General features: G+C 32.7%; 1 protein-coding gene across 1 annotated transcript in view; it reads left to right on the top strand.

Annotated features, from left to right (window-relative positions):
- The first annotated feature begins 11,883 nt into the window (after positions 1-11,883).
- The window catches only part of LOC118751801 (putative mediator of RNA polymerase II transcription subunit 12), a 32,445-nt gene continuing 21,144 nt past the window's right edge, over positions 11,884-23,184 (top strand). Inside the window, exon 1 of the mRNA XM_036486613.1 lies at positions 11,884-12,212. Coding sequence (XP_036342506.1) covers positions 12,208-12,212 — 5 coding nt within the window. The 5' untranslated portion in view covers positions 11,884-12,207. The remainder of the gene's footprint in view (positions 12,213-23,184) is intronic.

Genomic DNA, 23,184 nt, shown 5'->3' with positions numbered 1-23,184 from the left:
AACAGTCACATGTAGTTGGCAACCAGTCAGTCACTGAAGATTTCTTCACTAGGGAAAGTATCATCCGTTCAAGCCTTACAAATCACTAGATCCGTATGGCATCGCTCCTTTATAAATGCACCAAACATTACGTGGCTACAAGCAATAATTCAGGGAGTATTAGAACTTAGTCATATCTCTAAGAGTAGGAGGAACTCGAGAGTGGTGTTCACCCCAAGATAATAAGGGTGCCCCATAATAACCCAAAAGATTTCAGGCCCATCAGACTGGTGGAGGTCCATATCACAGAGTCGGTTGGTGACGGTCCCCCAACCACACAGCATGCTTATACGAAAGGTAGATCTACAGAAATGGCACTATATGAAATAGAGTCACACACGGCTCACTAGACATCAAAGAATATACGCTAGCAGCCTTCCTGGATATCGAAGGCACCTTTAACAACATCGTGCCAGTCGCGAGCGGCTCGCGCTTCTAAACCAAATGCTGTCATGCAGGGTGGGTCGTAGCGGTAAACACACTACTATGTGGTATGGAAGGGGGTTGCTGTAAAGTAGACAGGTGGGCTAAAAATAACGGTTTAAGTGTAAACCCAATCAAAACAGAACTTGCACATACTTATGTATGTAAGTATAGCAGTTCAATAGTTATTTGGCTTTATTAAGCACGAACCAAGCAATACGAAGTATATAAGTACGTTACGACAACTGTTCACCAACATGTGCTAGAAGATATATGTATAAATTTATCTGCAAATATTTACCTCGTGTCGAAACCCGCATTCCATTATAAATTAAATTTCAACAGCGACAAAAATTGCGATTAACTTTGGTTTTCAAATTCCATTAAAATACCTTTCATCACTTTATTATTCTAAAATATATTTGCTAAGTTCGTGAAGAGAATATGTATGTATGTACATAATAATGATTGCAACGAAATTAATAACGACATTGTTGATTTGACGTTCAATGGGGGCGAGGATTTGCCCAACTGCAGTGTATGTAAATCAATTTAATTATTGAAAATTACTAATATTCATAATGTACCTGCAAATGAATTAGCCTCAATAGAAAATTAATGAGTTGTGTGCTGAGTTGTAGTAGTTATAGGAAATTTATTTTATTTTATATTTCGAATATTTCTTTATTGAGCAAAGAGCTGCTAGCTAATTGAAAAGCACCATCGAACTATTACAAGCACTTGAATACGTTACATATAAAAATATACATCCAGTCAATAAAGCTTAGGTACAGATGGTTTTTTTCAATACGGTCTACTGGTTTTTAAATATTTTGTCTTTCTTTTGTTTTTTTAAGAATGTAGTTAATTATACAACAAAAACCCCAAAAATCAGGGTTGCAGAGCTTTTGGAAAATTTAATAAAAATCTTCAAATTTTCACTGAAATATTGCACTTTTTAATTTCACCCTTTAGAATAAATAATTGTTGAACATTATTTTATATTGAGAAAATAAGCGACACCTTCAACAAAAAAGTTTGCCAAAAATCAATGGTAAGTTCTAACTACCTCAGACTTGCACTTTATTATACTAAAATTGAATGGGCTAAAAATTGCATACTAAACTTTTTTTTAAAGAGTGTGATTAAAAATTGCAATATTTTAATAAAAATTTGCAGAAACAAATGGAAAGATGTACCATTGCTTTATGTCGCCTCCGAATGGCTAATGATATCTATAATCTTTTTCATGAAGGAAATACACTCGGAATTTACCGAGTTGCTTACCGAGGAGCGGACGTTGTTAGTAGAAACGTTTTGGTGGTTGCTCAGAACAAAAATCGAAGCTGGGTTCAAACGTACATACATATACTACATTCTTAGCAATTCGGTTGGTCAATGATAATAAATAACAACTTTGCAAATAACACCACTCTGTAAGTGTGAAAATGTACAAATCTGTACAAATGTACAAATCGTGTGATCCCTGCTATAATCTATTGAAATATTTTCCAAATTTTGAATGTATTTTGATGCTTATTTATGTACATAAACATACATTTTTGTTCACATTTTTTCCAGAATCAGTTGGCGAATTCCAATTTTATTTTTACAAGCTTTTTTCTTTGTATGATGGAGAGTTGTCTTGTGTCGCAGAAACGTTTAAAAACTTAAAGATTCTCTAAAACTTGTAAACACATAAAATCCAATTACAAGAAAACCGTCTTTTATAAGTTTTAGTAATGTAGGCTTTCCGCTTCGGGATAATAAAGTGAAAATTGGGAAAAATTTTACACTTATGTACATATTTTATATGGAAACAAGTAAGAAAGTCTAAGTTCGGGCGGAGCCGAACATTAAATACCCGGCGCAAGTGTTAAATATATGTTTTTTAACCTTCCGAAACCTTCCGCTAGATGGTAAGCCGAGGTGTATCAATTTTGAGTAAATTAGCGTCCTTCAATTTCGAAATATTGAAGTTTCAAGCATTTCTTAAATTTACCGTTATATGAGAATCGGCAGTTATTTTAGTCCGATTTCAATAATTTTCAACGTTTTGCTTACACGTGGCAAGTACAATAACCATACCGAGTTTGGTACAAATTGGTAGAACGGTTACCGATATATTTATGTGATCATAAGTGGGCGGTGCCACGCCCATTTTCCAAAATTTTACCATAAACGTATTTCTTGGTAAAGAATTGTTGCAAGCATCAATTTTGAATAAATTAGCTTCAATATTTAATGATTTATCGAAGATTTTGTATTTCTCTAAATTACCGTTATATGGGATGTGGGCGTGGTTATTGTCCGATTTTAAAAAGTTTCGGCGGTTTTTTATGCTGTACCAAGGCCAACAACTGTGCCAAGTTGGGAAGAAATTGGTGCAGCGGTTACCAAGATATACACATGTAACCATAAGTGGGCGTGGCTACGCCCATTTTCCAAAAATTTATAATATTCTTATTGTTCGTCTAAAACTTATTATAAATATCAATTTTGAGTGAATAATCTCCAGTAGTTACTAAAATATCGCAGTTTTCGTATTTCTGAAAATTACCGTTATATGGGAAGTAGGCGTGGTTATTGAGCGATTTTAAAAATTTTCGCCCATTTGGTATGTTATGCGAAGGCCAACAACTGTGCCAAGTTTGGAAGAAATTGGTGCAGCGGTTACCAAGATATACACATGTAACCATAAGTGGGCGTGGCTACGCCCATTTTCCAAAAATTTATAATATTTTTATTTTTCGTCTAAAAATTATTGTAAATATCAATTTTGAGTGAATTATCTTCAGTAGTTACTAAAATATCGCAGTTTTCGTATTTCTGGAAATTACCGTTATATGGGAAGTGGGCGTGGTTAAAGTCCGATTTCGCCTATTTTCAATACCAACCTACCTTGGATTAAGGGAAGCCTACATACCAAATTTCGTTGAGATATCTCAATTTTTGCTCGAGTTATCGTGTACACGGACAGACGGACAGACGGACAGACGGACAGACGGACGGACGGACGGACAGACAGACATGGCTTAATCGATTTCTTTTTTCATCCTGATCATTTATGTATACATTTGTCTATATCTATCTCGATTCGTTTTGGCTGTTACAAACAACCGTTATGTGAACAAAATTAATATACCCTTGTGCACAAGTGCGCTCGGGTATAAAAAACAATATTTCGTAGAAATGGTATAGAATTCTTCAAACTCAGTATATTTCAATCTCTCTCTTTAAAATCCGTCCAATAAGAAACCCCAATTATTTATTTAACCATTTTTAATAGTAACTATTTTTTATGAGATCGAGAATCCAAACACTTTTATTTGTCTCCATAAAATTAAGAGCCACCCTAATGTACATATTTCTTCGTTTGAGTCCTGCATGATTTTGAAACCAATTAAAAGTTAGCCGTAAGGGTTCAACTAAGCAAAAGTTGAAAGAATACAGAAACTCACACGTACACCAAAATGTACAGTAGTATACGGTAGAATTTTCACATTGCTGTTGAGAAATGCATAGACACTTTGCTCGATACACTAGGTAAAGCTAAGCTTTAAAACACTGGTACTTACTCGAATATTTGTCCAGTTTTTTCTAGTAGCGTGAAGTGTAATTTTCGAAAAAAAAACACAGTACTACCAAAAAAAAACCGAACACACGCGAAGCATAGTCTGCAGGCAAGGTCGATTACAACACGAAAATAGGTGTCTCATAGTTCCTGCACCCTCAATTTTTTGTTTGTTTAAAAAAAACCACCTGTTATTCTTGTACTATTAAAACTTTTTTATCCGATTTCAAAAATCAAATATATTATGCAGACTTTTAAAATGATGTTTTAAGATCTATTGTATGCTCCTATCCTATGTGACGACCCAGCTGTTATGAATCACAGGCTAATAAACCTTGGGGAACGATTATATTCTCCATCCAAAATTTGGAAAATGGCACCCTCCGAGGTTTGAGTAATTACCGTTAGGGTTTAGCACAATATATTTTTAGGTCGCAACGCGAATATACCCGGCGTTATAATAATAAATAATCATGTATGTGCATATACTAAAAATCAATGACAAATCACATAAATCAAAAGTGTTAAAAAACACTATAGTAAGTCTCCAATATGTATACGTATATATATAGTACGCAACCGAAGTAATCAATATGCTCTTCCGCTAAAATATTATGACAACAGCGCGAGCAATTCAAGCACAAAACGTAAGGAAAAAAATAAGAATAAATACATAAGTAATAGCACTAAATAAAGAGGACAACCGATAGCAACAAAAATTACAATGTATTACTTACATACATAGATAAATATGTACACATTCACAGACACATATTTTTACCGGCGACATTCATTCATGACATTTCTTCCGATCCAAAGCCAAAAGTGAACGTAGTATGTGCATGCAAAAGGTGACGGTTTACCCAACGTTGCGCACAAAAACACAAATGCTTACATATTTACTTACATATGTATATACCAATAGCTTCAATGCGACTTGAACATTGGTTGGCGTGATTGTTTTCTGCTGCTGCGCTTGGCTAATCACTTGGCGCGGCTAAAGTGTTTTGGCAGCCGCAAGTTGGTCGCCTATTCCGGCTTTACCACAAATGCGTGGAAATTCGGCTTGTTTTTTTTTTTATTTTAACTCTATTTTTATTGCATTTATTCCGTTGCGATGTTTTAGCTTTTTTTCGGAAATTAACGGTTTATGACACTGACCGTTGCATTTTATATGCATACATATTATTAATACCGATTTGGCTGTGTTGTGAGTCTTAAAGACATACATAGACAGACGGCAGCGTTGATCCGGATTAACGGCGCAGTTGTACCTTGACAGATGGCAGTAATGCGGATTAACGCGCCGCGATAGAATTTTCATTTAATTTTTATTTTATTCTTTCAATTATTACTTTTCTTTCTTTATGTAATTAAAATAAAACTTTAAAAATTTTGATTAACTTGTAATAAAAATTTAATATGAAATAAAGTATAACAAGAGAGAATAAAGTAAAAAAAGTAAAATTAATTATATAAATAAAATAAAATAAAATAAAAATTAAAAATAATTTATAAAAAAATTCGACAATCACTCGAACCGCGCGCAGATCGAGCCTGGGCGCTCACTTGCTTTGTTCGTTTAGTTGTTGTTGGTCTAAGTCAACGTTGACGTCTGTCTATGTTTTTATACGTCAAACTGCGACAACGCACAGTGGTATTTCGGCGGAAAAAGTACAATTTTTTTAATATTCAGTTTTTATATTTGAATAGTTTAGTTAGCATAACAAAGTGATATTCGAATAAGAAAAATACATTATAACTTTGTGCGGAATTGGCAATTTTATACAAAATAAAAGCAACAAAAATCAGAAGAATTTTATTCAACTAAAACTGTTTAAAATTTTTCTTCACTTAAGCGATGTGTTTTGCTTATAGCTAGCTTTTGTTCTTATTGTAGGTTCATACGAAAATGTAGCACTTACCAGACAAAATAGCGAAAAAATCAGGGCAATCGACCAAATATTTTAATAAATATAGGCAGAAAAAAATTACGTTTTATAAATGCTAACCTTGACACTTTTGATGGGCAAAAACTATGTTTGATTCGTCTTCCATTTCTTACTATAAAAAATAAAGAACCGGAATGTTTCTATCGATTTCTGGAAAAAAAAATTCTGAAAAAAATTTGAGGTACTTTTAATGCGTTTTTGGGGTTAAGTTTGCATGGGAGGTACGTGTTAAAATAAACCGATTACTCCCATTTTTTGGATGTTTAATTATAATATTACTACTAACATATAGGCACATCGGAATGATCGGTCCGCTTTTTAAGGATTTTAAGGCATTTTAGAGGTTAAGTTTGTATGTAAACTTATTACGCCCAATTTTTGAGGGTTCACATATAACATTTTAAAAAATATATAGAAAAAATTTCAGAGTCATATATTCATTATTGTGCTTCTTGCCGCGGTGTAGGACGATTTTGAGGTTAGGTACATATGGGAAATATATTTTTTAAAATAAATCGATCACGCAAATTTCTCGTTTTTTTCTTGATTTATGTCCATAAATGTTACATACGGAAAATTGAGGTTCTATGCCGATTCCTTCTTATTTTTTACAAAAAATTTCTGGAGCTCTACCACTGTGCGACATAGAGTTTGTGTAACCAGCAGGAAAAGAGTGTGTACCCCAAAAAAGTTATGGCTGCTACTAGAATATGAATTAGTAAGCGTATGTAGTATGTACTTACATACATATATAGCTGCATACTAACTAATTAAGTTCGTAGGTGTGCTTATACATATATAGTTGATTATAGATTGAAAAATATGCTGCTGCATGCATAAGTGCTGCGTTGTGATTCATAAGTCATGATTTCCAATTAGCAAAATGCTCGCACACAATTCTCCTAAATGCGTCATGGCAATTAAATGCGATCATGCGCACTTATAAAGATCTATTGTAATTTACATTATTAAACAATGCACACAATAAGGCAGCTGAATAATTAAAAATTTATAAAGCAAAAAAATGGGCAATACAAAAATGTTTATAAAAAGATTTAGTAGTATTGTGTTAGCGATTACTTTGACTTTTAATTGAATTGTTGAATACTTTACTTTACTTATTTAAACAAAAAGAAAAAAGAAAAACGCTTTCATTTGAACAAACTAAAATATTAAGCTAGCATGCAATGCTAAAACTGCCAGTTGCGGTCAGTGTACGCGCCACTACCACGCACACGCCAACAACACGCGCCTAACAATGCCAGCAAAAATCAGCTGTGCGAAGTGCAATGGACAATGGTGAGCGAGCAGCAAATGCTGCCGGATTATTGCTAAATACACCTGTCGCTACAGCAGCATCTCGCGCGGCGTAGAAATGTAACACCAAAATTCCGGCTCGACTCTGCAACTGCAACGTGCGCTACTGCACGCCTCAATGAGCCCCGTTGAGTGAAATGAAAGCGAAAGTAGACGGCACAAGTAAATAGTAAGCGTAGCAAGAATTATTGCAAGTAAACGAATTTAAAAGCGATAGTTCAATGACTGCAGGATGCGATAAGAGGCAGTGGTGGTAAAATTAAAATTATTTTATAATATTTTTTATTCATTTATCTAATTAACAAGCGCCTTATGCTGGGTTTATCTTAAAAAAAAGCTTAGAACTAGCAACCTCTCTACCTGCTGCTATATCGCTCATCTTCATGCAATTACTAGTTTTAATAGTGATAGTAATATTTGACGCTGTTGTGGGAGCAGAACTCAACTGCACAGCAAACAAAAAAATAAAATAGTAAAACAACTATTCATTAGCCCCTCTAGAGTCACACAAATGCCGCGTATTTACATGCATACAAAAAACTGGAGGCAGCAGGCAATATCGCAGGGTATCGCATAACATCAATGCAATTGTGGTTTCACTGGCTTTTTAAACCAAACACACAACGAGAGCTACAGTATTGGCCATATCTATAGTATCATTTTTAAGAATTTTCAATTAACATACAGTTCATCGTCTAATGAAACCCGTATTAACCAAAGTGCAGCGAATTTTCACACAAATTTCAAACATTTATTTCAGAAGTGCTAAAATTTTTTTGCGTACGCATTTTTGTAGCCCATTCAATTTTTGTATTGTAATTTTCAAGTGGCTAAAAATTAATTTTTTAGAATTGTTTTTGTCGCATTTGCTTCCATATAACGAATAAACACAATCTATTTTCATATGGAAAAAACCCGCTACACCTTCGGCCGAAAAAAATTCTAAAAAATCAACGGTAATTTTAGCCACTTGAAACTTGCACATTCTTAGGCTAAAATTGAATGAACTGTAAAAATGTGTACTTAAAAAAATTCTAACACTTCTGAGAAAAAAGTTTAAAATTTGTGTGAAAATCTGTTCGATTATTTTTGTAGTTTTCTACAAAGTTTTAAACTTGGGTTTATATAGGTATTATTAGAGAATGAACTATATTTTAATTGAAAATTCTTAAAAATAAATAAATAAACTTTGAAATGGGGGTGCTATTTTATTGGCCAATACTGTATATATGTTTAAACACACATTCATATGTATCTAGTATATATGTATATGCAACTATTATGATACACCTTGTGCAGTAATAAATACGCTACATAACAACAACTACGCAACAATAGTAGGTAATAAAATAAATGTGCATTGCAAAAAAAAACCCCAAAGTTGAAAAGACGAATACAAATTTATAAAGGCAAACCACTGAAGGCTGAGAAAATCAACATGCAAAATCTGGAAAATAGGCGTACATACATATACATATGTACATAGATGTATACATGAAGATGCTTAAATGCGATACAAGCAATCAGACATCATATTTGTTTTTTCTGTTTGCGCAAAACCTGTATTTTAACGCCACCCGCATATATACAAACATACTACATATACATACATACAAGTAGACAATATAATGCAAAAATATATTACAGAAATTATTGTGATTAAAAAATTTAAATATCTACTAGTCGCCAGCAGATGAACTCAAATTATGTTATTTTAATTTTAAATACATACACGTATGTGGCGATGTGCTTTCAGGAGCTCAAATCGCTCACTGCAAGTTCGTTGCTTAAGTCTTTTGATTACTTCGCGCAAGCGTTGTAGCTGGTTGACTTCTGTGTTTATTGATTGTAGTTAGCATATCAGCGATTAGCATGAAATTAGCTGTATTAATTTAAAAAAAAAAAAGTAATCTCACTTGGAAGATTATCAACTAAAAAATATTTGAAACGGTTCAGATGAAGCATATAATGATGTGAATAAAAAATCGATATTATGAAATCATGCACAATTATTGAAAGATCATAATAGCTGTTGTATGGTGTGTGCAGTTATCAATGGAAAAAATTGGTTGAGTTGCCTAGTAGAACATGGCAGCAGCGTTTGATTGCTCGGTAAGTTCTCCATTGCAAGTTGACAAATATGTAGTACGCCCCATTGCTCAATATTCTTCTGTGTATAAGCGTGTGATTTTCCATACTTCCTTTAACCAGGGATGTCATAGGAGGGCGAGTAGTCGATATGCCAACCAAAACTCTTAAGCGAGCCATGCGGGATTACTCTCAGAAACCACACAAACAAAGAATGATAGAGTAACAATAACATAATACCTTCAGGCTCGAACTGTATAATAAGTAACTAACGAAGCTTCCACACTCAAGATCGATGTTTCCAACAAACTCTTGGCGATATATTGGCTAATTAAAAAATATATATATATATAAAATATGCAAACATAATTTCTTTACTCCCCTTTTACGGCTGAACTATACTTCTAAGGTATAAACAATTAGGTATCGTTAGAAAGGTATTTTGATGCTGATGGGCAGAGAGTTACTAAAACTTCAAATAAGTTTAATATAAAGCGAAAAGATATATTCAAAAGTGACACTAATACAAATGCCATACATGTACTTGGTTAGGGCAAAAATGCCCCTAAATGTACATATGCTTTAATATTCATACTGAATTAAATAAATTAATTAATTAATTTAAGGAGTAAGGTAAAGTTGAATATTTAGAGGACGAAAAGGATAAAGGCGAAGATTAAAATAAAATTAAAGAAACTTAAAGATAGAGACAAAGAGTTAAATTTAAATACTTAATGTAATGACAATTATGGAGCGCATATGAATATGAAAAAAGTATGAAAGTAAAGATCAATATAATTGTAAAGGAAAAGATAGATATGAAAATGAAAGGATAAATATAAAGATAAAGATAAACATATAGATAAAAAACGATAGAGATAGAGTAAGTCATAAAATAAAGAAAAAGATAAAACTGAAGAATGAGATATGTTATGTTATGGTGTTGTGTTACGGTGCTATGTTATGGTATATTATGTTATGTTATGTTATGTTATGGTATGATGTGTTATATTATGCTATGTTATGTTATGCTATGTTGTGTTATGTTATGGTTTGGTATGTTATGTTATGTTATTGTACTTTGTATAACGTTATGTAATGTTATATTATATTATGTAATGATATGTTATGTTATGTGATGCTATGTTATGTTCGTTACGTTTGTTACGTTATGTTATGTTATATTACGATACTTTTAATATGCTTTGTTTGATTATGCTATGTTATGTTATGCCATGTTGTGTTATATTGTTCAACGAAGTTCACCTCAGCTGACCACACCACATTTCAAATCGCCTCACATCAACTTCTCGTAGTTCACCTCAACTCATCCTTAATTCACCTCACCCTAACTCACATCATTTAATCTTAACTTTAGTGGTTAAATTTCAACCGCTGGCCGAACCTTAGTATGTCTAATTAAGGAAATTATCGAAACTGTTTCAAAACGAGAAAAAAACGCTCTTGCTTAAGCTTAGTATCCAGCTCCTACGGAAACGGTCAAAGTTACTATTATTTTGTTTGTGTGAATAGTAGTGTCCAAGGAATTTTGACACTGCTCTCTTTCCGCAAAAAAAAACAAAAAAACTTTAGAAAATTGTAACTACGCTTTAATTTCTTAAGAATTCCGTACTGAATATTAGCGAGCCATTAAAACAGTATTTTAAAAACCCTAGAAAGCCGGTAACTGAAACTACTGTTATAATAAAAATCTTTCCTATGATAGAATTACATACACTCGAATCATTGATTTTGTCTTCCGAAGACGAACACTCATTTGACGCTTAGAGCTTTAGTACATACAGTTCTTATTCTTACAAATTACAACACATTTCAAGGTTTATTTTGACAGCAGTCCAAAATTAGTTTAGAATTTATTTCCCGCTTAAGCGTGAATATGGGCTTTACAAAAATTAAAACCATAACACCATTACATTATGATCGGAAGTAGGAAACATAAAGTGATATATTAATTTCATGATTAAAGTTATTAGTTTAATTTTTTCACATATATTTCATAAGTAACTAACAGTCGTTTTAAACAAAAAAAAAACAAAAAAAAATAATAATAATAATAAGAAATCTCAAATAATCTCACTTAAAAGAGTAACCAAATGAGATCCACTCAAACCAAAATCAAGAGCGTGAACGCTCGCCGTATATCTGCTTTTTAAATTTCAGTACTAAATACAACGAAATAAATAGTTGCGCTTAGAGAGGCAATCATTGAGCGGCTCGAAGAAAACAATTAGCCAACAGCAACGTTTATTAAATGCCACTCCATTGACAATACGTGTATTCGAAATATTCCACTCGCCACATTGAGTGCCAGAGCGCAAGCGCCAAAGCTTGTTTAAAGCGCCAAGCCAATACGCTCTGCAAATTTACGGTATAAAATATAAATTTTTCAAAGAAAGTAAGTCATTTATGTATTTGAGCTCGCGCGTTGAAAACAAAAGTGCTGAACTAACGGTCGTTAATAGATAAAGTATTAACGGTTTAATGGGCTGCAACAAACGAAGCCATCATTGTGAACTCAAGTGCAACTAAAGCAATAAGCAAAAGTGAGAATTTGTGAATTTTCGCAGTGAAAAGTTGTTGCAAATAACTTCAAAAGAAGCAAATTTAACTAAAGAAAAAAGAAGTAAACAATTGTAGAACGTGCTTTTTAAAAACAAAGTGTACGTGTTCCGGTTCTTTGAAGACACTTCTTTGCCGCAGGGAACGGAAAAGGCCAATACTTTGGTTTGCTTTTGTGTGCATACTCACTCGCCTTTGTCAGCGCAAAAAAGTTGGAATAAATCACAAATAACAATGCAGTAAGTGTGAATTATTTATTCAGTTAACAAACTTGTAGGCTAGCAGGCAATAAAAAATGAAAAAAAAACAAAAACAAATGAATAAAGCAACGCCAGAACAAATACTCATAAACAATGGCTCCTTTGTGATTTGTCTGCTGCAGGAGCACATAGCCAAGAGTCTCTACAATGCTTACAGTGTCAAAACCGCTGCGGCTGCAGTTGGCTTACTTAGTGGCAACATTTTACAATTTCGCGATTATGTCTGCGGTTGCGACTTTGATTGTGTCTGAGGTTGTTGCAAAGTCAATTGTTGCCGTTGATTTTGTGAATCATGACAGACCCAAGAGCATTTTTACTAATTTTCGGTTATTGTCTTCACTTCATGGCTGCTGTTGTGCGCCCTCCCTGTTGATGTTGCTACATATGTACATGCATACATACATATGTACATGCACGTTGCTGCAGTCGATACGCTAGATACGCTTGCTGATGATGTTAGTGTTGGTGGTAGTGTTGATGCTTGTCTATGACCTGAACTGCCCGCCCACTTAGTCAGCTATCTAAGCAGACTCTAAAATATCTGCTGCTTATCTGTCAATCTCTCAGTCGGTTAGGCATCAGCCTACATTGGAGATAAGCTGCGTTTTGTCTAATTTTGCACTTCTTTGTAGGTATTTAATAAATATTTTTTGTTAGTGCCTGTAATTAGCTGACTCAAAATGACTGAATAGATGGCGTCGCTCTTGGATGATGAATTCTGAAAACCAATGTACTTTGTATTTATATTTGCAAATTAAACAATTAAAAAACTTGTTTCAATTACTGCAAAGGGCTAAGGCCCAAGTTAATATAAAAAGTGCAATTTTAAGTTTAGCGTCTTAAAAAGCGGAATACTTTGAATATGTATTATTGAATTTGTGCTAAATTTTTCAACGTTCCGCCCTTTTTCTTGTTAAAAAAAAAATGTGAAAGACATTTTATTTCAAATGAAAATCGAAAAATGTAGTGCGTTCTTTTTTTAGTGTTTGCTTAGAGAAATTATTTTATATTAAATATTATGTATTTTTACGGTTTTCTAAGTAAAGTTTTAATTATTTGTAAAATGCGTTTTCATATATTACCCAAATAGCATTTAGTCGTAGTATAATATTCGTAAAAAGTAACAATTCATTCACAGAAGATAAAAATATGGGCACACTTTCAAAAGAAAAACTTTAATTTTTTTAATTTGTAGCCACACCTCTGTCTTATATATGATTCAATTCATAGTATCTTGTAATTATTTGGTCGGTATTTTGCTCTCCCAAAAGAATTAAGTTGTTCTGTCTCTAGGGCCAACCTGAAATAGAAAGCAAAAGAATAAGCTGGGTTCAAATTACGCTATGCGAGTTGTGAATTTTGAGCAGAGATTTTTAAAGTTGAACTCACTTAATTGGGACGTTCTATTTAAATTAAATGGCATCCCCCGTTTTACCAGATTGGCTCCGGTTTTCGAGATGACGGCACTTGGAAATTTGATTAAATTTTCACTATGTTTTGAAGTTATTTTACAAAAGTTTTGAACATAACGATTACCTTAAGATTATCGAAATAAGTTCACTTTAACATATACTAGCTCCAATACAACTGATTACTCTGGTATGTGTTTTTGCACTATAACTCTAACTTTATATCTGAATAATAAATCGTACGCGTGCAAATGTTAAAGTGAACATATACTACATTTTTACCTGCTTAATTGGAAAAGTTCTCTGAACAATCAATTGTATGGGATCGACGAATTTAAGTTTTTACACACTTCTAGAGAGAATTTGTTTAAAGCATTTTACAGGTATATGTAACGTCGTAAGGACTAGTAGTTACAAAAAGATTTAGATCATTTCGACGTATTTTCAAAATGTGCCCTCAATTAAGATGTTTTTGGAACAAAAATTGCGCTCAAGATCGCAGAATATTTTATCTTTAAAAGTGGGTTTATTCTGAAAGCACACCTCTTGCAAAGGTATCAAATTGTTCTTAATTGTTTGTAGAATACAACACGTACTTAAAAAGTTTTTAAAATGAAATGCTTCAAAAACTATATGCGATAAATCGAAAATTTTGAAAATTGTGAAAAGTAGAGTTACACACTTTGAGTTACTTGTCAATTAGTTATTTTTTGGGGGACACTTTCGTTACCTACTAAAAATTAAGTGTACACATAAGTACTAATTGTCCAGAAAATTTCAAACTAGTATATGGTGTGCTTCAAAAGTGATGACATTATTAATTTTTCACCTCTTAAAAATTACACAAAAAATTCACTTGTTTTTAATATTTTTTTTTTAATGAAAACATCCATCAAATTTTTATTGAGGCTTCAAGTATACGTCTATGAATTATATCCAAAAGCAACCAGCTTGATATAGTTTATAGCAATGAAAATAAAGCTAATAGGGAATTTACTTGATTCAACTTTCACAGGCGATTAGTTGAACCAAAAGTTGAATGAAAGTAGGCAGCCGACCAACTTCATTGAAAGCGATTAGTTGAAAGGCCGTTTACACCAGGCGATTGTTGGTTTCAACTAAAAATCGCCTGAAAAATCGCCTCATGTAAATTCCCTATAAATAATACAAAGGTTACCTGTTTTTAGATTTGCCCATATATGTACATACATACATACTGTTATGTTAAAAAATAGGGACCCGACATCTTACCCAGTTTTGACTTTTTTCTTTCGTTTGTTTAATCTTAAAAAATTCTATATTAAAGTCTAGTTAATTATATAGTGCCTAACATCATATGAATCGACATTTCAATCTTTGTAGGAAAATTGTTGTCAATCAACGAACTTTGTATTCATAATTTTTTGAAAAATTCCCGTTAATTTTTGGTAATAAGGTGGAAGTTTCAATAGGCAAGAATTCGCGTTGATTTTTTTTTTCGTTTTTGTCGATGGTGTTATTGTTTTCTTTCATACAAAGCAAATTGTCGGACATAATTAGTAACTTTTCAAACTAGAAAATTGTTGCTGTGCACCTTTTTCGAATTTTTCTCATTTTTGTACAAAGTGAGAAATTCACCAGTTTTATTGTGGCTTATTAACATTTTATTTTAATATTGTTATTGAGCTTTGTACCTCGATTATGTTTATTAGGAAAAATGGAAAAAGCAACAAAGTCTAAGCGGTAGAAGTTATAGCTGCCAGGAATGCCGTTATTTTATTGAAAAACTGTTTCAAAATATACCTTACTGCAAAAAAATGCTGTTATTTTTAAATGGATATACTGCGAAACGGGAGTTTTTCGCAGTAATATACAGTTTTTTGACCGAAAAAAGATATAAGCGTTAGTTATGATCTTTAAAATAAAAAATAAAATATTATTTAACCGTTAAAATCATACTTCTATTTTTCCAATCAAATTTAACCGTTATCTTATGATTTCTAGTGTTTCGATCAAGAATTATTGGTATTTCTTGATTTTTTTCTGTAACTTTTTTATCTTTACCTTTACTTTTTATTTTTTGATCATATTGCAGAGAATAACGATTAAATTTTACAGAAAAAAAAAATATTACAAAAAATTACGATTTTGCGATGATCTATTTTCGGTCCCTGCTCTTGTTCATTATTAATATTTAGTTGAAAAGCGAAACGTTTTATAATAGAAATTAATACATTACAAAAGTGTATTATATTAAAATTCGTTGTTTTCGATAAGGTGCACCAAACAATTTCCACAGATTACATCGCTCGTTTGCTAAAAAAAAAACAATGATGGCTCAGAAAAGCAAACATACAAGAAAAACGACTTTAAAGTTTTTAGTTAGGTTTTCGCCTTGAATAAAATTAAATACATACTAGCTAAAAAATTTAACAAACATAATTATAAAAATTAATCTATAGAACAGAGCTTATTTTGGTGCTTTACTATTATATAATAGTTAATATCAATGATAATTATCAATTCTACCATCAAACGTTCTACCAAAAAAAAACGAAGGAACTTTTTTCCAGCAAAATTTGGAGCAATATTTAGGTGTAACTAATTTGTTGCAAAAAATACACAGTCACGCATTCTTTCTTCATTTAGCACGAGCTCAGGTATGGTTAAGTCTAGTTTATGACCCCCAGCGAAATATTTTGACTCAATTCGAATGTGAGTCAATAAATAAGAAACTATATTTTATTATTCGCAACTTTTTTTTTTTGTGGACAGCTTTTCAAAGGATTTGATATTTATCTATTGCAATATAAATCACTTAAAAATATAAAATTAACGCTGAAAACGAATTTGCATTAATTTAAGAAACATTTTTTATCTAAAAACTCTGTATACTTAGTAATTCAGATAAATGCTATGATTTTCAAATTTAATATTGCCAGCAATTCGTTTCCCTTTCATTAAACGCACACAGCTTTAATCTATTCAATAACAAAGATTAAAGAAAAATCTATTAAACTTTACTCAATGAACGCTTGCATTAACCATAACAATACGAGTATATAAATAAATACATATGTATGTATGTATGTATGTATGTATTTGCATTTGGGTTAGGTACCTGATTGTTGCGTTATTAATATTGGCTAGCAATCAAAATTTGCTGCACCCGGCAATCGTAAGCAATTATCTTGAAAAAAATAAATAGTACAATAAGTATTTACATATGTACAAGTATGTTTTGATAAATTTATGTATGTCTGCAATATTTTTCATAATAAACGACCTTCAGTTCGATGCCAAAATTGCGTGCAAAATTGGTTGGTCATAACGATGTTTTTGGTTTTTTTTTTTTGCATTTGAAAATAGGTCAAAAATGTTTACACGTCTACTGACAATGCACATATTGCACAAAAGGTGATGGAAAATGTGTAATACATGGAGGAAAAAAATTGATTTATTGTGAAGTGAGCCCATAGAGCTGTAGATTGTATTTAATAAAAATAATAGTATTTGGCGCTGGCCCATTTGCTTACGCCTGGCCGAACTTCTCCTCCGATTTGTGGTGTGGACCATGGCTTTGTCAAATAGCAAATGGTTATATTGTGAAGTTATTTTCATGGCAGAAATACACTCGGAGATTTGCCATTGCCTACAAAGGAGCGATCGCTACTAAAAAAAAAAAAAACGGTTTTTTGTTGAAATTGCTCTGCCGCCTTTTTCATAAAAACTCAATATTCTTAAGTTCTAAGAATTTATTAGTAGGACGGCATAATGCTGAAATAAAAAGAATTTGTCCGAATATCATATGGCAAGATAGACAATTGGCAATTGACAAGACCGAAAAATCAGGCTAGGCGAACTCAGAAAGTATTATAAAACCTTTGGAAACTGTTCGCATATTTTCTAGAAATTTCCGGAAATGTGTGTTGTTTACCTTATTTCATAATTCTTTATTTTCCAAAAAAAAAAAATTGTGCACATGTGACGTTTCAGCAAAATCAGGGTGTACGTTCACTATTTTTTCCACCTACCTCCCTATAGTCGAAACACTGCAATTTCAAACCACCGAGTGTATTTCTGCCATGAAAAATCGTAAAATCAATTTGCCATTCAGAAGCGGCGTAAAACTGTAGGTCCCCAATTTGTGTAACAACCAAAGACCGTAAACGTTACAAAATTTATTTTAAAAAATATTTTGTACTGATTATTTACTGAGTTTCATTTAATGTTCAAAAAATAATTCTAATCTTTTTAGTTTTATTTTTTTGATTGAAAAAATAATCAATATTTTTTAACTTTATTTCGATGACTGAGTGGAAGATTGACCTATCTCAAAAAATCTTTTCAAGATTGCCCTACCTAAAAATTTGATTAAAAAACGCCATATATCAGAATTGTATTGAAAAACACCCTATCTCCGAATTTGGTTGAAGAATGCACTATCTCAGAACTCGATTCAAAACCGCTCTATCTTAAATGAAAATACATTGAAAACGTGGTGAGATAGGGCATTTTGGTACCGAATTATGAAAGAGGGCGTTTTTAAGCAAATTCTGAAATAGGGCGTTGTTGAAAAATTTTTTAAGAATGGGGGTTTTCGAACTGGCTACCGAGATAGGTCCATCTTCCACTCAGCCATCGATTTGTGCTCGGAAAATAAGTATTTTTTTTTTAGATTTAAGTTTTGGTTTGTAATAAATGTTAGTTTTTTTTTAGAAAGTATGAAATAATATTAACATTAAGACGAACAAGATGTTGAATACGATACAAATAGGCAATAGAACATGCAAGGCAATCACGAATACGCAAACGAACATGAGGACGAAGGTTGAGACTTTTATGAAGACGACGAGTAAGCTGTCTCACGTTTTTAGTATCAAAACAAGTCAGACGAAAAATATTTAGGAACAATTTTTTAACAATAATTTCCATAGGAAATAAACCAAAATATTTTAGTATAAAAAAATAAAAAATAAAATTTAAACAATAAAATATAAATGTTTAAGGATGAAAAAATATGGGCATTTCAATTATGTCGAACGTGACCATTGTACAAATTCAAACTGAAAAAACCCGTAATTTAACCCCCTTTTTTTGACAGTAGGCTTAACTTATAGCTCTTAAATAGCCCTATAATTAGAGCTAAATTTGGTTTTGGCCAATTTTTCCTTTTCAAGAGAATTACAAAAATTCAATTCATGGGACAAAAACAGATATGGTTTTCGCGGCCACCAACTCAAACGCCGATTTCAGACAAACCAGAGGCAATATTTCAATGTGACTAGTTTTAGAATGTTGTGCATTGATGTCTCTTAAAAATGGTTTTGATTTTACCAAAAAAAGGTTAATACTTTTTTTAAATTTAATTTTAATCACTGTCGCATGGCAACTTTTCCCCATCGTCATATTTTTGGTAAGATTGCTTTTAAACAAAATTTTAAGGCAAATAACAGTAATTTTTTTGGAAATCTATGATTTATTATGTGTTTCAACCACATACTCCAAATTTAAACCGAATCGGACCATAAATACGGGTTTTCAAAAATGTTTCTGTATATAAGCAGTATATATTGTAAAAAAAACAAACAAATTCGACCATAAATACGTTAGATATATGACTATAATTTTTTTGCGTTAGACCTTCCGATGGAAACGCCCATATACATATAATACAAAAAAAAAAAAAAAAAAAAAAAAAAATTCGCTGCCCGAGAACTCGATTCTTGGCCCTATCAAATGCCCCGCTAGTGCTTTCCCCACTCGGCCCTTGAGACTGTTGAAGCACCTCGAGCAAAATGGCATAGATAAATATATGCTATCAGCTGACTGTCTCTGTTTGTTTTCAACCACACACTTTTGGTGAACTTTTGTGACTTTCTCTTATTGAATACCCAAATCGTCTCAACTCACAAAATAAGTCATTAATTTATAGTATAAAATTTGATGGCTGGCGATGAGGCTGACTTATTGAATACCAGCATTAGATTAACCTTGGTTTGGCCGAGGCTTTTACATTAAAACACGTTTCATAAAAAATAATAATTAACATGAATTACGTTTATTGCCCACTACTTTTGCAGTAAATTAAGCATCACATTCCTTTCTACAAATGCAATAAAAGTTTTTTTTTTTTTAATTTTTTACCGAAAAGACATTATGGGAGTTGGCATGGTTTGAAGAATCACCGCATCGACCATGCTTTTTGCTAACACGCTCAAGTCAAAGATACTATATGTATGTACATATGTACATACATACGACTGCACACAGTAACACCAGACATCAGTGGCTAATGCATAGTTACATCACTCACATCATTACATATTTATACACGTCCATATGCGCACTGTAGTTTATGAGCGCCATGTTTACGATTAAATAACTATCTACCAGACGGCAAATATAAAATAGAGCAATAAATTTAAAACTGACCGACCACAGCCCAATACACACAGCTAGCAGCATGACAAGTGTTACACATCAGCGTAGTAGTAGTAATTAACGCCATCGCGCCGCGTTTGAAGCCAACGTCAACATCGATAACATTGCACACATTCTGTAATGTTCAAAGAAATTTTGTCCCATCTATACATATACATATAAATAACTACCTACGTGCATACATGCATACCTGTATTGACAGCGTATGTATGTTTTGCACTCATTTCGTAATTAATTACAAAATTAGGCTATAGCACATTTTGCAATGTTACATTATTTCATGGAGTATGGTATGCGATATGGGTATAGCAGCATCAACAGAAATTTAATACGAAGGCACATAAATACATATGTATGTATGTATGGATGTAACAAATATTATACAACAACAATGCAAAGCAAAAGTCGAAGGCATTAACAAAAACCAATTGGCCAAATTGTAACGTAGTTGAAGGCAATTGGTGGCAATTGTGGCGACCAAGTCACGCCTGAGATGCCTGCAGTGTAGATATGTGTATTATGAATACCCAAACACATACATATGTATGTATGTATGTGCATAGTTAAATTGCAGGAGCATAAGCATCCATGGGCATGCGCAGGCTTGACAGTTAGTTTCCAATTGAAAGTGATCACCTGCGTTCACGCAACAATTGTGCTCGATTTCGTTGCGTTTGGGCTATAAAATGGCGTTTGTAATCCTGTGTTGTTGGTGCACGTAAAAATATTCGTACGTAAATATATATTCTGTATATATTTACATACATATATGGGCATGTATTTATGTATGTGCATACATATTTAAGTACATATGTATAATGGTAATGTTTGCAACACAACTGTCATACCTATAAATGTATGAAATACACTTTATGTTAAGTGCCGCACGTATTGGATTGCAATTCAAAAAAAAAAAAAAATACCTAGTAGTATATGTTAGTGAATATTTGCTTATGTATTTGTTAAAATTGCGCAGTTATTTTGCAGACGTGCGTAACACGCCAGCACCGCCACCGCCACCGCCTATTCAACTTTTCCATCGACCGATCATATCACATTTAGGAATGTAGCCTAAACATTAAAGCGTTGTCGCAGCCCCTTTAAGTGGTTTCAGCGCACTATCTATGCTCAATTGCGAGAGTCTGTTGCCATTCACCACTTGTCAGGCATATACCCAATTAGCATTTGGAAGAATTTTCAGCGATTTATAAAATACTCACGTTTTTTGCGAGCTGGATTGGAAGGAAATTAGAGAATAATGCTTGCCCGGTATTAAATGGCAGCTAACGGATTTTTAGGACCTAAAAACCTATAAAAAAAAAAACTAAATTTCCGAAATAGGCAAGAAAAGGCGCTAAAAATACCAAAATAAGCTAAGAAAAAAGTACTAAAAATAACGTGATAAACTGCCGATAAACGTGCCGTTAGAGTCATAACTGTAGGGAAAATCTCAAGTTTTGAAATTACACAAAAAAACACCGAAACATGTAAACTTAACTTTGAGTCGTAGATTAGAATCTGTATTCAGTTTCTCTAGATAAGATCATTTTCCCCGAAATTTTAATTTTTAAGAAAAAAATCTAAATTTTAACATGAAAAAAATAATAGTTTTTAAGTATTTTTTTTCACTTGTTGCATGAATAAAAAAGTTGTGAAAGGTCTAACGAAAATGCGTAATGTTCCTTTTTGTTGAAATATGAGTAGAAAAGAATGTTACTCATGCGCCATGTACAATGTACACGCATACAAAGGAGAACGCGGCAACCCGAATCATAAAGTCGTTCGGAAAGGGTATGAAAATCAATTTGATTCGAACAAAGAGTGTTCAGCACATTTTTGTCGCGCTCTTAGTGAGACAGAGTGGGAAAGGAACGCGTAAAATTACTAACAAAAAGTGTGCGGACATGAACAGTGAATCCGCCTTTAATGTTATTTTTAAGCAACTTTTGCCATGCCAACTGAAGCTTGTAATACTTTTTGAGCAAATTTAGCAAACAAATTAACGGTAATCATAAATTTTTATATGAGAATTGAAGTCGGTTTTGTTTTTTGCTTAAAAATTACTTGTATGTACTCATTAGGAACGTGATGGCAGTACCTCTTTCGGCAAAAGAAAATATTTTGGAAGGTGCCCCGAACTACATTTCTAAAAAACATTTTTTTTTTAACACTCTAACATACATGGCCATACAATGTAGTACCAGTAATGCTAGAATACAAGATTGCGCTAATCTAGCTGAGAGCAAGCGGGCGTGACGTCAACAAATACCAGAATGAGAGAGCGAGACGAACTCGACAAGAAAAAGAGGAAGCATCGAACAAAAGGCAGTATTGCCCAGTTTTGAATTTGAAAAAGCACCAAATTTTTATTGGTGTATTTTATGGACTTCATATGCATACATAATTTTATTGTAAGGATGCCGATTTAAATTAATAAAAATCAATGTTTCTTGCACGACGGTCGATTTCTTCTGGTATGATTGAAGGGGCTGCCACATATTTTGTTGTCGCTTATGATTGTCATTGTGCCATGATTTTGTTTAAATTTTTGTTAAGTTGCTTACCACACTGACGATTGCTATACATTTTGCTTCCATTTTTTTAAGATTTTCAAATTTGGTGTCTTCAAACTAAAAAGAAAGGCGCCAAGCACCAAACTCAGAAAATTTCGCGTTTTGAATACCCACTAAATATGGTGCGAAAAGCACGAAGTTGGCAACAGTGAATGTAAACAAAAGTATTGTGTGACGTCAGCGAATGGGTGTTTGTCATTTTTGCGTTCCTACAGTATAATTTATTATAAGAAAAATTTGTACCTTGATTGAGAATTTTCTTCGTTTGAGTTGAACATTGAACTACTGAAGTTTTCGCGGAGCATTATCACTCGATTACCGCTAAGAAAAGTCTTAAATATACTAAATGTGCGCTCGACGTAAGCTGATACAAGTTGTGCCCAATTAGGTACAAGTGTAAAACACTTACAATTCTCAAATTAAAAATACACTTGTGACATCGAAAGTGATATTTTTTGACCGATTTTGGCTCTTTTTCTTCTGTTTATTTAATGTTAATATTAACCAGCACCACATATATCCACATTTCAAACTTCGGACAAAAAA

Source organism: Rhagoletis pomonella, unplaced genomic scaffold (genome assembly GCF_013731165.1).
Source record: "Rhagoletis pomonella isolate Grant_MI unplaced genomic scaffold, Rhpom_1.0 Rhpom_scaffold_01002, whole genome shotgun sequence".
NCBI classification, from domain to species: domain Eukaryota; kingdom Metazoa; phylum Arthropoda; class Insecta; order Diptera; family Tephritidae; genus Rhagoletis; species Rhagoletis pomonella.
Note: the sequence above shows the minus strand (reverse complement) of the source record. Positions and strands in the feature narration are given on the sequence as shown.